This window comes from Mesoplodon mirus, assembly GCF_964341445.2.
Source record: "Mesoplodon mirus genome assembly, chromosome: 2".
In the NCBI taxonomy this organism is placed as follows: domain Eukaryota; kingdom Metazoa; phylum Chordata; class Mammalia; order Artiodactyla; family Ziphiidae; genus Mesoplodon; species Mesoplodon mirus.
Window position 1 is genome coordinate 12242219 of NC_138977.1, and position 18111 is coordinate 12260329.

At 38.2% G+C, this 18111-nt stretch overlaps 1 protein-coding gene across 1 annotated transcript in view; it reads right to left on the reverse strand.

The window, feature by feature from the left end:
• Window positions 1-2719: 2719 nt before the first annotated feature.
• IL15 (interleukin 15) overlaps window positions 2720-18111 on the reverse strand; it is a 94955-nt gene continuing 79563 nt past the window's right edge. The window contains exons 5-7 of the mRNA XM_082610961.1: window positions 15907-15951; window positions 13737-13874; window positions 2720-3618 (exon numbers count right to left, since the gene is read on the reverse strand). Of these exons, the coding sequence (XP_082467087.1) occupies window positions 3508-3618; window positions 13737-13874; window positions 15907-15951 (294 nt within the window). The 3' untranslated portion in view covers window positions 2720-3507. The remainder of the gene's footprint in view (window positions 3619-13736; window positions 13875-15906; window positions 15952-18111) is intronic.

An 18111-nucleotide genomic window follows, 5' to 3' on the forward strand; every position in this document is an offset into this window, starting at 1 on the left:
ACCAACAGATATATGGAAAGATGCTCAACATCACTAACCATCAGGGGTACGCAAATTAACACCATGAGAAGTTATCCCACACCTCTTAGAATGACTAGTGTCAAAAAGACAACAAATATCAAGTGTTGGTGAGGATATGGAGAAAAGGGGGCCCTGTGTACAGATGATGGGATTGTAAGATGGTGCAGCCACTATGGAGAACAGTATGGAAGTTCCTCAAAAAATTAAAAATAGAACTACCATATATATGATCCAGCAATTCTGCTTCTGGGACTATATACAAAGGAAACAGAAACAGTAACTTGAAAATATATCTGTACCCCTAGGTTCACAGAAGCATTATTTACAACATCCAAGATATGGAAACAACCTAAGTGTTCATCTATGGATTAATGGATAAAGAAGTTGAGGCATATATATTTATGTGTATTATACACACACACACATACGTATCCCATGGAATATTATTTAGCCATAAAAAAATGAAGACATTTCACCATTTGTGACCACATGGATGGAACCTAAAGGCATTATGCTAAGTGAAATAAATCAGAGAAAGACAAATACTGTATGATCTCACTTTTATGTGAAATCTTAAACACAACAACTCATTTTAAAAAAAGAGAGGAAGATGGTCAAAAGGTACAAACTTCTAGTGACAAGATAAATGAGTACTAGGGATGTAATGTACAACATGATGACTCTAGCTAACACTGACCTATGATTTATAGGAAAGTTGTTAAGAGAGTAAATTTATTTTAAAAATAAATTTATTTATTAATTTTTGGCTGCATCGGGTCTTCGTTGCTGCATGCGGTCTTTCTCTAGTTGCGGTGAGTGTGGGCGACTTTGTTGCAGTGTGCAGGCTTCTCATTGTGGTGGCTTCTCTTGTTGCAGAGCACAGGTGCTAGGCACGCAGGCTCAGTAGTGGTGGCTCATGGGCTCTAGAGCGCAGGCTCAGTAGTTGAGGTGTATGGGCTTAGTTGCTGCATGGCATGTGGGATTTTCCTGGACCAGGGCTCGAACCTGTGTCCCCTGCATTGGCAGGCAGATTCTTAACCACTGTACCACCAGGGAAGTCCCAGAGAGTAAATTCTTTAAGTTCTCATCTCAAGGAGAAATTTTTTTTCCTGTTTTCTTTTTTCTTTCTTTTCTTTATATTGTATCTATATGAGAAGATGACATTAGCTAAGCCTATTTTGTTAATCATTTCACAATATATGTAAATCAAACCTCATGCTCTACATCTTAAGTGTATATAGTGATGTATGCCAATTATTTCTCAATACTGTAAAAGACAAAAAACAAACAAACATAAAAGCTTCCAGGTGATTTTGATGCCATTGGTCAACTTCAAAAATACTGACCTAAGTAATATATTTATATGAAAGTAGCCAACAATTGCAATTGCCTTTTTTTTTTTAATTTATTTATTTATTTTTTTTTGCGGTATGCGGGCCTCCCACTGTTGTGGCCTCCCCCGTTGCGGAGCACAGGCTCCGGATGCGCAGGCCCAGCGGCCATGGCTCACGGGCCCAGCCGCTCCGCGGCATATGGGATCCTCCCAGACCGGGGCACGAACCCGTATCCCCTGCATCGGCAGGCGGACTCTCAACCACTGCGCCACCAGGGAGGCCCTGCAATTGCCTTTTTAATAGTCATATCAAACTGTCAACTTACACTGATTTACTAGTGCATAAAATCCCTAAAATCTTTTTTTGCTGAATCCAGCTGCATCTTCCTTATTCTTTCTCTTGCAGTTCATTATTGTGGCCAAGTACAGAACTCTTTGTATATCCTTGTTAATTTTCATCTTGTTACACTGGCACTTCCTTCTAGTCTGAGGGAATTGTAAATTTTCATTCTGTTACATAATTTACATATTCCATAAATTTGATAAGCACACCTTCTATCTTTATCCAAGTCACAGACCAAAATGTTGTACCACAAGAACCAAAATAAAAGAGTAGAAGCATGATCATGACTGTGTTTTACAAATACCATCATTCCATCTAGACTATTTTTATCTCAGAGAAATATATTGTCATGTTTTAGACATTATTATTTGCATCTAGAAAGATTAAACTAAAAACAGAATTCCTGTAATGTATTTGGGTTTAATGAACATAGGAAAATTCTCTTGACATATTACAATAATTTGACCTCTAATTGAATAATTATCCAAAAAATCTGTATTTTAACTTTTAAAATTTCTGCTTAGTACCTTCTGATACAATAAACAAAACAACTGCATTGTCAAAAAAATCCATTTCAAATGAAATTTAATAAACTGGTACAATCCCAATGGCTGCCAAATACTATTTGTCTGGACTGAGATCAGGGAATGAACTGAAAGCTAACACAGGATTCTGGAAGTGAAATGGAATACAGATTTCTCTAAAACTATCTTGAAAGAAAATTTCAAGCATACATTGACTAAAAGAATGAGATACATGAGCCTGGATGGGGCACTGGACTCCAAAAGAATGTTTCAATAGAGAAATGGTTTGTACTGTGAAATGGAAAGAAATCCAGTTCTTAGGAGATCAATTCCTGCCATTTAGTCTCTCAGTAAAGACTGCCAGAAGTGAACTGGGGGAAAGAAATTTGTGATGAAATGAGAATATTTCATTTCAGTCAGTTCCATTTGAAAAGATTTTGAAAATTTTAGACAGTATACTAAAAAATAATAGAAACAATTATTTTATGCCAGATCATGTTGACTTTAACTCATGAGCAGTTTTTTATTATACAAACATGGCAAATACAATGTGGAAAAATAAAATACCTGTACTTGGGGAAGCATGAAATATAAACACCAGTGCAATCATTAGTTTTTGATACACAGTTCCACCCATCAGTGAAGGTTTATTATTGCCATCCCCACCTGAGATGGACTGATGTGCATTCCATGCTGGGTACTTGCAAATTCTCTCTCTCATAACAAGCACGTTATATATCAATAACGAAATTACTGGTTTCACATCTAGTTCCTCCTTTCTCGTTGGTAGTCAATTCTCCCTCCAAGTGCTACACCTAGAGGAGAAGCAAAGGAAGGCTGGTAGTCAATTTCCACATTGGTTGGGGCATCCTCTTTACCTACAGCAGTGGTGCCCAGCCCCAGTGGTTGTTAAATAATTTGACTATCACCCTTGAACCAAACACCCTCTATTTTCTTATGACATAAAATATCAGTGCAATTTCAAAAGATAAAATATGTACACAATTTTATTCAAAATTTACATTATGCTACAAATATGTACAATCTCAATAATAAATTAAAAATAAATGAATAAAATAAGTCCTTCATTCATAGACACCATGGTACTCAATGCCATTGTTCGGCCTTCATTTCTGTGAGTTCATCTGATCAAAGATCCTGATCATCCTCTTGCCAGAAGAATTTATTTTGGCAGCATATTTGAAATGCTGAGTGTTTCGTTGTTGCCTCTAAGCAGTGGGGAGCTGTTTGTTAATAATAGAAATGCTGAAAAGGATTAGTTGCAATCAAGAAGGGTTGATGAACATTTGCACAATATGTACAAAACTCTTCAAAAATTCTTTAATATTTTTTTCCTCCAGCTCCTCACATTCTTTGCATCCCGATTCAGTTTTATACTGCAAATAAAAAGAAAGGATTAGATTGGAAAGTCTAAAATATGCCTTTCCTGCAAATATCATATCATTTGAACCATATGATGAAGTCTTGAGACATAAATTCGTTGGTAGATTAATTACCATATTAGGAAGAACTATGGGAGATTTGATAAGGGCTGATTTTTCCTAGAGTGAATTAAGGACAATGAAAAAAATTTGAAAAAAAAAAACTATTGAACCATGAACTTCTGCTTAGAGTCCTTCAAAAGTTTCTGGTCATCTACCCCAGCATGAAGTCCATGCTTCCCTGCATGGCATGCAGGCCCTCCTTGAGCGGTTCCTTACCTATTTCTTTCATGTTTTCCACAGCTCAAAGATATGCCCTAGGAACACTGGGCTCACACCTTTAGCTCCCATACATACATCAGGCTATTAGGTGCCTCGCTGTCTTTGCTTTTCTCTCTGCCTGTTCCACACTTCTATTTTAGCTACTACCACTCACACTTAAGATCATTCAGGCACTGTTTCCATTAGGAAGGCTTTTCTGAACCTGGGAGCTCCTGGGGCTGCACTAAATGTCCCTTCTCTACATTCTCAGAGCCTCTTGTTTAGACTCTCTCTTATATCACATCATGTATTATATTGATATTATGGAGCTTTATGCTTCTCATACCACTATTCTCCAGGTTTTTCCAGGAAGGCAAGGCTATGTATTTTTGCTCCCCTAGCATTTAGCATAGGGCCTGGCACATAATATTCACCCAATTATTATTGGTTGAATTCAACTATTTCGATGAATACCACAAATTATAGTAATTTAAACAGTTTCAGAGAGACCTTCAAGATGGTTGAGGAGTAACACATGGAGATCACCTTCCTCCCCACAAATACATCAGAAATACATCTACATGTGGAACAGATCCTACAGAACACCAACTGAACTCTGGCAGAAGACCTCAGACTTCCCAAAAGGCAAGAAACTCCCCACATACGTGGGTAGGGCAAAAGAAAAAACAGAGACAAAAGAATAGGATGGGACCTGCACCTCTGGGAAGGAGCTCTGAAGGAGAAAAAGTTTCCAAACACTAAGAAGTCCCTTACTGGCGGAAATGGGGGGATGCAGGGGGTAAGCATTGGAGCCAAGGAGGACAGCACAGCAACAGGGGTGCAGAGGGCAAAGCAGAGAGATTCCTGCACAGAGGATCGGTGCTGACCAGCACTCACCAGCCCGAGAGGCTTGTCTGCTCACCTGCCAGGGCAGGTGGGGGCTGGGAGCTGAGGCTCCAGCATCGGAGGTCAGACCCCAGGGCGAGGATTGGGGTTGGCTGCGTGAACACAGCCTGAAGGGGGCTAGTGCACCACAGCTAGCTGGGAGGGAGTCTGGGAAAATGTCTGGAACTGCCAAAGAGGCAAGAGACCATTGTTTTGGGGTGTGTGAGGAGAGGGGATTCAGAGCACTGTCTAAACGAGCTCCAGAGATGGGTGCGAGCCACGGCTATCAGTGTGGACACTAGAGACAGGCATGAGATGTTAAGGCTTCTCCTGCAGCCACCAAGAAGCCTGTGTACAAGCACAAGTCACTATCCACACCTCCCTTCCTGGGAGCCTGTGCAGCCCGCCACTGCCAGGGTCCCGTCATCCAGGGACAACTTCCCCGGGAGAACACATGGCCCACCTCAGGCTGTTACAATGTCACGTAGGCCTCTGCCACCGCAGGCTCGCCCCGCATTCTGTACCCCTCCCTCCCCTCGGCCTGAGTGAGCCAGAGCCCACTAATCAGCTGCTCCTTTAACCCCACCCTGTCTGAGCAAAGAACTGACACCCTCAGGTGACTGTAGGAAGGGGCAGAGCCAAGTCCAAAGCTGAACCCCAGGAGCTGTGCAAACAAAGAAGAGAAAGGGAAATCTCTCCCAGCAGCCTCAGGAGCAGCGGATTAAACCTCCACAATCACCTTGATGTATGCTGCATCTCTGGAATACCTGAATAGACAACGAATCATCCCAAAATTGAGGTGGTGGACGTTGGGCAACTGTAGACCTGTGGTTTGCTTTCTGCATCTAATTTGTTTCTAGTTTTACGTTTATCTTAGTTTAGTATTTAGAGTTTATTATCACTGGTAGATTTGTTTATTGATTTGTTTGCTCTCTTCCTTTTTTTTAATATATATACTTTTTTTTGTTTTTCTCTTTTTGTGAGTGTGTATGTGTTTTTGTGTGATTTTGTCTGTATATTTTTGCTTTTACCATTTGTCCTAGAGTTCTGTCTCTCCATTTTCTTTTGGTTTTGGGGTCTTTTTAGAATAGTTTTTAGTGCTTGTTTTCATTGGTGGATTTGTTTTTTGGTTTGGAACCTCTCTTCTTTCTTTCTTTCTTTTTTAAATTAGTTTTCAAATGTTTTATTAAAATTTTTTTTATTTTAATAACTTTTTAGTTTATTTTACTTTTTCTTTCTTTCTTTCTCTCTTTTTTTCTCCCTCTTCTTCTGAGCCGTGTGGCTGACAGGGTCTTCATGCTCCAGCCAGGAGTCAGGCCTGTGCCTCTGAGGTGGGAGGGCTGAGTTCAGGGAACTGGTCCACCAAAGACCTCCGAGCTCCATGTAGTATCTAACAGCGAAAACTCTCCAAGAGATCTCCATCTCAACAATAAGACCCAGCTCCACTCAATGAGCAGCAAACTAGAGTGATGGACACCCTATGCCAAACAAGTAGCAAGACAGGAACACAATCCCACCCATTAGCAGAGAGGCTGCCTAAAATAATAATAAGGTCACAGACACCCCAAAACATACCACCAGGTGCTGTCCTGCCCACCAGAAAGACAAGATTCAGACTCATCCACCAGAACACAGGCACCAGTCCCCTCCACCAGGAAGTCTACAAAACCCACTGAATCAACCTTATGCACTGGGAGCAGACACCAAAAACAACTGGAACTACAAACCTGGAGCCTGTGAAAAGAAGACCCCAAACACAGTAAGTTAAGCAAAATGAGAAGACAGAGAAACACACAGCAGATGAAGGAGCAAGATAAAAACCCACCAGACCAAACAAATGAAGAGGAAAGAAGCAGTCTACCTGAAAAAGAATTTAGAGTAATGAATGAGAGTAAAGATGATCCAAAATCTTGGAAACAGAATGGAGAAAATACAAGAAATGTTTAACAAGGACCTAGAAGAACTAAAAAGCAAACAATGATGAACAACACAATAAATGAAATTAAAAATTCTCTAGAAGGAATCAATAGCAGAATAGCTGAGGCAGAAGAACAGATAAGTGACCTGGAAGATAAAATAGTGAAAATAACTACCACAGAGCAGACTAAAGAAAAAAGAATAAAAAGAATTGAGGACAGTGTCAGAGACCTCTGGGACAGTATTAAATGCACCAACATTCGAATTATAGGGGTCCCAGAAGAAGAAGAGAAAAAGACAGGGACTGAGAAAATATTTGAAGAGATTATAGTTGAAAACTTCCCTAATATGGGAAAGGAAATAGTTAATCAAGTCCAAGAAGCACAGAGAATCCCATACAGGATAAATCCAAGGAGAAACATGCCAAGACACATATTAAGAAAACTTTCAAAAATTAAATAGAAAGAAAAAATATTAAAAGCAGCAAGGGAAAAACGGCAAATAACATACAAGGGAATCCCCATAAGGTTAACAGCTGATGTTTCAGCAGAAACTCTGCAAGCTAGGAGGGAATGGCAGGACATATTTAAAATGATGAAAGGGAAAAATTTACAACCAAGATTAATCTATGCAGCAAGGATCTCATTCAGATTCGATGGAGAAATTAAAACCTTTAGAGAGAAGCAAAAGCTAAGAGAATTCAGCACCACGAAACCAGCTTTACAACAAATGCTAAAAGAACTTCTCTAGGCAGGAAACACAAGGAAAAGACCTACAATAACAAACTCAAAACAATTAAGAAAATGGTAATAGGAATACAGATATTGATAACTACCTTAAATGTAAATGGATTAAATGCTCCAACCAAAAGACACAGACTGGCTGAATGAATACAAAAGCAAGACCCATATATATGCTGTGTACAAGAGACCCACTTCAGACCTAGGGACACATACAGATTGAACGTGAGGGGATGGAAAAAGATATTCCATGCAAATGGAAATCAAAAGAAAGAGGGAGTAGCAATTCTCATATCAGATGAAATAGACTTTAAAATAAAGATTATTACAAGGGACAAAGAAGGACACTACATAATGATCAAGGGATCAATCCAAGAAGAAGATATAACAACTGTAAATATTTATGCACCCAACACAGGAGCACCTCAATACATAAGGGAAATACTAACAGCCATAAAAGGGGAAATTGACAGTAACACATTCATAGTAGGAGACTTTAACACCCCACTTTCACCAATGGACAGATCATCCAAAATGAAAATAAATAAGGAAACACAAGCTTTAAATGATACATTAAACAAGAGGGACTTAATTGATATTTATAGGACATTTCATACAAAAACAACAGAATACACTTTCTTCTCAAGTGCTCATGGAACATTCTCCAGGATATGTCATATCTTGGGTCATAAATCAAGCCTTGGTAAATTTAAGAAAATGGAAAACATATCAAGTATCTTTTCCAACTACAATGCTGTGAGACTTGATGTCAACTACAGGAAAAAAACTGTAAAAAATACAAAAAAATGGAGGCTAAACAATACACTACTAAATAACCAAAAGATCACTGTAGAACTCAAAGAGGAAATCAAAAAATACCTAGAAACAAATGACAATGAAAACACAATGACCCAAACTTATGGGATGCAGCAAAAGCAGCTCTAAGAGGGAAGTTTATAGCAATACAATCCTACCTCAAAGAACAAGAAAAATCTCAAATAAACAACCTAACCTTACACTTAAAGCAATTAGAAAGAAGAACAAAAAAACCCAAAGTTAGCAGAAGGAAAGAAATCATAAAAATCAGATCAGAAATAAATGAAAAAGAAATGAAGGAAATAATAGCAAAGATCAATAAACCTAAAAGTTGGTTCTTTGAGGAGATAAACAAAGTTGATAAATCATTAGCCAGACTCATCTAGAAAGAAAGGGATAAGACTCAAACAAATAGAATTAGAAATGAAAAAGGAGGAGTAACAGCTGACACTGCAGAAATATGAAGGGTCATAAGAGATTACTACTAGCAACTATGTACCAACAAAATGGACAATGTGGAAGAAATGGACAAATTCTTAGAACAGCACAAACTTCTGAGACTGAATCAGTAAGAAATAGAAAACATAAACAGATCAATCCCAAGCACTGAAATTGAAACTGTGATTAAAAATCTTCCAAAAAACAAAAGCTCAGGACCAGATGGCTTCATGGGCAAATTCTGTCAAACATTTAGAGAAGAGCTAACACCTATCCATCTCAAACTCCTCCAAAATATAGCAGAGGGAGGAACACTCCCAAACTCATTCTATGAGGCCACCATCACCCTGATACCAAAACCAGACAAAGATGTCACAAAGAGAGAAAACTACAGGCTAATATCACTGATGAACATACATGCAAAAATCCTCAACCAGATACTAGCAAACAGAATCCAGTAGCACATTAAAAGGATCATACAGGGCCTCCCTGGTGGCGCAGTGGTTGAGAGTCCGCCTGCCGATGCAGGGGATACGGGTTCGTGCCCCGGTCTGGGAGGATCCCATATGCCGCGGAGCGGCTGGGCCCGTGAGCCATGGCCGCTGGGCCTGCGCGTCCAGAGCCTGTGCTCCGCAACGGGAGAGGCCACAGCAGTGAGAGGCCCGCATACCGCAAAAAAAAAAAAAAAAAAGGATCATACACCATGATCAAGTGGGGTTTATCCCTGGAATGCAAGCATTCTTCAATATATGCAAATCAATCAATGTGATAAACCATAATAACAAATTGAAGGAGAAAAACAATATGATCATCCCAATAGATGCAGAAAAAGCTTTTGACAAAATTCAGCACTCATTTATGATAAAAACTCTCCAGAAAGCAGGCATAGAGCAAAGTTACCTCAACATAATAAAGGCCATTTATGACAAACCTACAGCCAACATTGTTCTTAATGGTGAAAAACTGAAACCATTTCCTCTAAGATCAGGAACAAGACAAGGCTGTCCACTCTCATCACTATTATTCAACATAGTTTTGGAAGTTTTAGCCACAGCAATCAAGAAGAAAAAAAAATAAAAGGAATCCAAATCAGAAGAGAGAAGTAAAGATTTCACTGTTTGCAGATGACATAATACTATACATAGAGAGTCCTAAAGATGCTACCAGAAAACTACGAGAGCTAATCAATGAATCTGGTAAAGTAGCAGGATACAAAATTAATGCATAGAAATCTCTTGCATTCCTATACAGTAATGGTGAATAATCTGAAAGAGAAATTAAGGAAACATGCCCATTTACCATTGCAACAAAAAGAATAAAATACCTAGGAATAAACCTACCTAAGGAGACAAAAGACCTGTATGCAGAAAATTATAAGACACTGATGAAAGAAATTAAACATGATACAAATAGATGGAGAGATATACCGTGTCCTTGGATTGGAAGAATCAACATTGAGAAAATGACTATACTACCCAAAGCAATCTACAGATTCAATGCCATCCCTATCAAACTACCAATGGCATTTTTCACAGAACTAGAACAAAAAATTTCCCAATTTGTTTGGAAACACAAAAGATCCCGAATAGCCAAAGCAATCTAGAGAAAGAAAAACAGAGCTGGAAGAATCAGGCTCCCAGACTTCAGACTATACTACAAAGCTACAGTAATCAAGACAGTATGGTACTTGCACAAAAACAGAAATATAGATCAATGGAACAGGATAGAAAGCCCAGAGATAAACCCACACATATGGTCACCCTATTTTTGATAAAGGAGGCAAGAATATACAATGGAGAAAAGACATTATCTTCAATAAGTGGTGCTGGGAAAACTGGAGAGCTAGAGGAAAGCATAGGCATAACACTCTATGACATAAATCACAGCAAGATCCTTTTTGACCCATCTCCTAGAGAAATGCGAATAAAAACAAAAATAAACAAATGGGACCTAATGAAACTTAAAAGCTTTTGCACAGCAAAGGAAAACATAAACAAGATGAAAAGACAACCTTCAGAATGGGAAAAATATTTGCAAATGAAGCAACTGACAAAGGATTAATCTCCAAAATTTACAAGCAGCTGATGCTGTTCAATATCAAAAAGACAATCAATCCAATCCAAAAATGGGCAGAAGACCTAAATAGACATTTCTCCAAAGAAAATGTACAGATTGCCAACAAGCACATGAAAGGATGCTCAATATCACTAATCTTTAGAGAAATGCAAATCAAAACTGCAATGAGGTGTCACCTCACACCAGTCATTATGCCCATCATCAAAAAATCTACAAACAATAAATGCTGGAGAGGGTGTGGAGAAATGGAACCCTCTTGCACAGTTGGTGTGGATGTAAATTGATACAGCCGCTATGTAGAACAGTATGGAAGTTCCTTTAAAAACAGAAGTACCATATGACCCAGCAGTCCCACTACTGGGCATATACCCTGAGAAAACCATAATTCAAAAAGAGTCATGTACCTCAATGTTCATTGCAGCACTATTTACAATAGAAAGGACATGGAAGCAACCTAAGTGTCCATCGACAGATGAATGGATGAAGAAGATGTGGCACACATATACAATGCAATATTACTCAGCCATAAAAAGAAATGACACTGAGTTATTTGCAGTGAGGTAGATGGGCCTCGAGTCTGTCATACAGAGTGAAGTAAGTCAGAAAGAGAAAAACAAATACCGTATGCTAACACATGTACATGGAATCTAAAAAAAAAAAAAAGGTTCTGAAGAACCTAGGGGCAGGGCAGGAATGAAGACACAGATGTAGAGAATGGACTTCAGGACACGGGGAGTGGGAAGGGTAAGCTGGGATGAAGTGAGAGAGTGGCCAAATGTAAAATAGATAGCTAGTGGGAAGCAGCTGCATAGCACAGGGAGATCAGCTCGGTACTTTGTGACCACCTAGAGGGGTGGGATAGGGAGAATGGGAGGGAGACGCAAGAGGGAGGAGATGTGGAGATATATGTTTATGTATAGCTGATTCACTTTGTTATAAAGCAGAAACTAACACACCATTGTAAAGCAATTATACTCCAATAAAGATGTTAAAAAAATAAGAAATAAAAAAATAAAGTTTCATGAATAACTAGAATATTGCAAATGTAGCAATTAAAGTTAAACTTTTCAGGGATCATCTCAACCATGAAAGCTGTACCAGCAAAATTCAAAATTAGATTTTCCATCCATGAAGCATTTAAAATTCAGATTCACCAGTGTTTATCAAGCACATACTCTATGCTAGGTGCTATCATATTCCATATAATGCTGTCCTATTTGATCCTGAAAATAGTTATGCCAGATAGGAAGGTAGAGATATTAAATGACTCATTTCATTTGACATAATCAATGAAATGCTCTGCGTTTAGGTCTTCTGACTGTGCAGTCCGGCCACACTATGTCATGATGAGGGTGACTATAAAAATGCACATTAAAGTGTTCCCCATTGACACTGCTGTGAGTTATGTGTTGCATGGGTCAGTTTTTCAACCAATAAAAGAGAGATAACGTATCACAAGAGTATTTTAAACATTAATATATTCATTTCAGAAATAGATCGAGAATCTAGTAGATGCCAAGCATTGTTCTGGGAGTTGGGATACAGCATGAAAACAAACAAACAAACAAAAAACCCTCCCCCTCTGAAGCTGCCATTCTAGTAGGAAAAAACAGACAATATCCATCAAGTAAGATATGTAGTATTTAAGATAGAGGGACATACAGATAAGGGGGTGGGGCATGCTGAGGTGGGGGAGTGGCTGCGGTTATAAAGAGGTAACATCACTGACACAGTGACACTGAAGCACCTGGCACTTTTAGGGAAAATCCAAGGTGTCCAGCCACACTAGCTCAGGGCGTCTGCTCTTTCAGTTGCCTCTGCATGAACATACTTTCCCCGGCATCCTTAAAGCTCTTTCCCTCTCACGCCTTTGCCAAATGTCAGCTGAGTAGGTAAACCTTCTCTAGAGTAGATTCCCAGTCGCCTTACCTGCCTCTTTTTTTTTGCCCTTCCACTTAATAAACACCTGACTTATTATTCATTTGCTTATTGATTGATTTCTGTATGCTTCTTCCTTCCGTAAGAGCAGGAACTATGTGCGTTTTTTCACTTCTGTTATCTTGAGGGCCTACAATGGGGCCCAAAAAGTATTTGTGAAATGAAAAAATTATGATTATACATTTTTGGTTTATAAAACTTTTTCTAATCACTTTGCTTTGGCCACTAGTGTTTTTCCCTGAAAGCCATAATCCTTTGTAGGGCCTTTGCATAGCCAATGCCCCAGGGGGTCCCTGGTATTTGCTCTCCTGGAGGCCTATATTGCTCCTGTTGCCTGGGATGGCCCAAATTATACTCCAATTATTAATATTTTTATTATTATCCTTTTGCAGCATTTATTCTTTGAGTAGATAAGAAGGCAGACTCTGGAGTGAAACTGCTCAGGGACTCCTGGCTCCCCATTTTACTAGCTGTGTGAATTGGAGGAAGAGATTCAAGCCCCCAGAGCCCCAATTCCTTCAACCTTAAACAGAAATAGTGATAACTATCTCACAGATTGATTGCGAGAATTCAACAAATTACCATCTAACCCTTGAAGAACAGTATCTGGCACAGAGTAATAAGCCAAGTAAATGTGGATTACTACTATGGATGCTCATCAATTATGTAATTAGATTAATGTCTATCCACTGCACCTAATGATCAACACCTTGAGGTCAGTGACCTGACTGTCTGGTTCACCCTTGTCATTCCAGCACTAAGGTACACGGCCTAGAGCATGCAGTCAATGTTTGTTGAATGAATAAATCAATAAACAGTTTAGGAGTGTGTGCACACTAGTGATGGTGCTGCTTCTGGATGCCACTCCACTGGAATTAACTCACTTTCCCAAGTGCCCCTTCAGAGGGTCTCCTTGCCCATTACATCCCATCCAGCTAATGATTTCTCCCAATCAAGCCAAGAGCATCCAATGTAGCTCTGCATAACTATTGGATAACTCACCTCAATGGAAGATAAACTGCTGTTTGCTAGGATGATAAGGTTTTCGACTGTATCATTAATGTCGGAATTTCTGGACTCATGCAAAATAACATGTAACTCCAGGAGAAAGCATTTCATCGCTGTTACTTTGCAACTGGGCTAAAAGGGATACAAAGAACCATTTTGAAAAAGAAAAAAAAAAGACAATTATTTTCCCATTATTAGTTTCACACAGATGTAATTTTGATTTTTTTAAAAGTCAATCCAGCTATTTTATAAAGAAACACAATACCCCTAAAAAGTTTTACAGAGGAAGCAGCTTGATTTTTTTCTTCTCTTTTGGCTTTGAAATCAAAACCAAAACAAACTGAGAACAAAACAGGAAGGATGGTGATACTGTATTGAAGAAAGAAGATAAAACTAGAAAACGTGGAAATAATAGGCCACTTTTTCCTCACTAAGCACATTTCCTCTGTGTAAAGGGCGGATAATACTGACCTAAGACTCTCAGAACATTAAAAGAGATGGTGCATATGGAAGAATTTCTTAGAATCAGATCATATTGTTAACATTTTAAACAGTGGTGGCTGCTAATCATACTATTCCTGCAAGTTCCAAAGTTCCAGAGGCAGACGTGATTCCAAGAAATTTCTTAGAAAAATCAAAGCAGGTGTATGGTCTATTCACAGGCTGGCCATATCAGAAAGGTACCTTTCAGGTCCCACAAAAATACATTTCCCAAGAGTATTACTTTAACAAAAACTTAAACTTCAAATAAAAGAAGCATTTAATGAGCATGTGGGAATTTGACCACGACGTGTCTGATTTCCTGTTCTAAATGCCATGTATAGTGCCTGGGACTCTGCAGGCACTTAACAGGTGCTTACAGAAGGAAGGAAGGAAGGAAGGAAGGAAGGAAGGAAGGAAGGAAGGAAGGAAGGAAGGAAGGAAGAAGGAAGGAAGGATGAGAGCCACGCCCCTGGGACTGGCCATATTCCTTATTCCCCCACAGCAGCTTCTCCGGATTGAAAGGGTAATAAATGCTGTCACCATGTCGATAAGAAACTAAATAATAAATAAAATAAAATAAATAATAAAACTGAGGTTCAGAAATATTTAGTATCTTCCAAGGTAACAAAGCTTGCAAGTGGCTGAGTCAGGGTTTAAATTCCAATCGCAACTACTTTCTACAACCCACGGGTTGCGAGGTTATCTTCTTACAAAAAAAGCAATCTCAGGATTCGGAGTGCTGGTGGTTAACTGACTGCTTTCTACTTTGAAGAAAATGCAAAGTAAAGTGGAAAACACGCTGAAGCCAAAAGAGGGAAACAATTTCTAGCACAGCAGCACTATCCAAGTGAATGATGGATATCTGTTCTTTCTAGTTTCTGGCTGTGGCTTCTTTCCAATGCTTAGAAAGTCTTGATAGAGGAAAACCTTCTATTGCAGAGAAATTCTACTTAAGGAATAATAGAGAGAGGACTCACTGTTCTGAATGCACACAACACAGTTTGTTTTTCACGAAGTGAAGATGTCAGGGATTTGTTTCTTGGTTTTTTGTAGCCAATTCAGAGGGAAAAGACTAGCAACTCGGCTGAAATCCTATATGACTAAGGCAACGTCAGCAGCATATTAATGAAACAAGTTCAAGATCAGTTTTGAATTCTGATAGACTTTGTGGGTTGTGTTTATTTTTTTTTCTGACATAGAGAGTAACCAGTCAGAATCCCTTTTTGACAACTGTAGAGATTCGGGCAAAATGTAGAGCATGAATGTATTTAAATAATTTGTAAAAAATATGATTAAAAGTGATAATATGCTACAGCAGTGGAAACAACTGATATATTGGATACTTTTAAATTGCCTGAGTTAACTTGATTCTTGAATTTAACTGCATCATGATTTAATTGCATCACAGAAATATATACTATATTTTGTTTGGCATTGATGGGAAAAGTTTATGTTTTGATTCGGCAATGATGCTACAATGAAAACAGCATCTATGTAGCTCTTTCTCCCCAAGTCCTATAAACTCAGCAATTACATATAAAATTCATTGACCATATGTCGTAAGAACATGCCACAAGTTAGATTTTAAAACTATACACCGTCCAGTAACTTTATGAAAATATACTTCTTAGACCTTTGAAAATTGGAAAATATAGCAATATTGAAAACAAACTATACTCACATGAGCATTGCTTTCAGTATATAAAGTGGCATCCATATGTATAGACTGAAATGGAAACAAAATTCGGTAATATGAAAAACGATCCCCACTTTAGATATAATGAGAACAACCTACTGAAAACACTAAAACTTTTTTCAATGAAATTCTTTATTTTGAGATAATCTTAGATTCATATGAAATTGTAAGAGAAAATACAGGCAAATCCTGTGTGTGCCTTCACTGTTTCCTACAGTGTTGAGGTCCTGCATAATACAGGACAATAGCACAACCAGGAAATTGACATGGATGCAATCCACCCACTTTGTTCAGATTTCACCAGTTTTATGTGCACTAGTGTGTGTGTGTGCGTGTGCGTGTAGTTCCATGCTATTTTATCAGAGGTGTCAATTCATGTAACCACTACCACAGTTAAGATACAGAATCCTCCTGCTACTGCTGTACAGCCACAATCAACTTCCTCCAGATATGCTCCTCCCACCTTCTACCATCCATCTAATCCCCAGCAACCACTTCTCTGCTCTCCATTCCTATGACATCGTTTCAAGAATGTTATATAAATGGAGTCATACAGCATGTAACCTTTTGAAATAGGCTTATTAAAAAACTTAATAGACTTTATTTTTTAAGCAGTCGTAGGTTTACAGAACATGAGCAGAAAGTACAGAAAGTTCCCATATGGCCCCTTGGCCCCCTCCCAGGTTTCCCCTATTATTAACATCTCGCATTAGCGTGGTACATCTATTACAATTGATGAGTCAATATTGATACATTTTCAACTAAAGTCCATAGAGTCCATTAGGGTTCACTCTTGGTGTTGTACACCTATAGTTCTTGACAAATGTATAATGACGTGCATTGATCATTACAGTATCATACAAAATAGTTCCGCTGCCCTAAAAATCATTTGTGCTCCATCTTTTTATCCTTCCCTTTCCCTTATCCCCTGTTGTATTGTATCCAACCTTTTCCAGAGTGTCATATAGTTGGAATCATATAGTATCATATCAAATAGTATGTAGCCTGTTTTGATTGGCTTCTTTCACTTAGCAATATGCTTTTAAGGTTCCTCCATACCTTTTCATGGCTAAACAGCTTATTTCTTTTTATCACTGAGTAATATTCCATTGTATGGACAAACTACAGTTTGTATACCACACTGGCTTTTTTTCACACAGCATAATACTCTGGAGATCCACACAATTTGTTGTATCAGTAATTTGTTCCTTATTATTGCTCACTATCATTGTTTGATATAATGTACCGAAGCTTAACTGTTGACCTGTTGAAGGACATTTGGGTTCTTTCCAGTTTTTAGGTATTATAAATAAAGTTCTATTAACATTCATATGCATGTTTTTGTGTGAATGCATGTTTTCATATCTCTGATATAAATGTTTGAGTGTAACTGTTGGATCATATGGCAAATGCGTGTTTTGTTTTATAAGAAACAGCCAAACTATTTTAGAGTGGCTGTACAATTTTACATTCTCACCAGCAATATATAAATGATCCAGTTTCTCCACATCCTTGCCAGCATTTGGTATTATCAATATTTTTTATTTTAAATATTCATATAGGTGACATGTCATTGAGGCTTTAATTTGCATTCCCTAAATAAAATACAGCCATTTATTGGTACTTTCTCTCCAAAAAAGACTTACGGTGATTTATAATTTCTTCCTTTCTAATACGCATACTTATTATTTATTTTTCTTGCCTTAGCCTTTTATTTCTTTTTTTCTTGCCTTGCCAATTGAGCTAAAGTTTCAATACTTTGTTGAATAAGAGTGGTAAGAAAAGACATCCTTGCATTGTTCCCAATTTTAGGGGAAAAGCAGTCAGTCCCCATTAAGTCTAACGTTGGCTCTAGGTTTTCTGTACATGCTCTATAACAAACTGAAGGAGCTTCTCCTTTATTCCTTGTTTGCTGAGAAATGTTTATCATGTTTATCATTGAAGAGGTGCTGCAGTTTTTAAATGTCTTTTCTGCATCAATTGATATGATCATATGATTTCCTACTTTAGTCTACCCATATAGTGGATTACATTGATAGATTTTCGAATACTGAATAGGTCTTGCATTTGTTACATTTTGGTAGTTTGTGCTTTTTGAGGAAATTGTCCATTTCCTCCAAATTATCAAATTTAGGAGAATAAAGTTGTTCATAGTTTTTCTTTAGTATCCTTTTAATGGTTGTAGGTTCT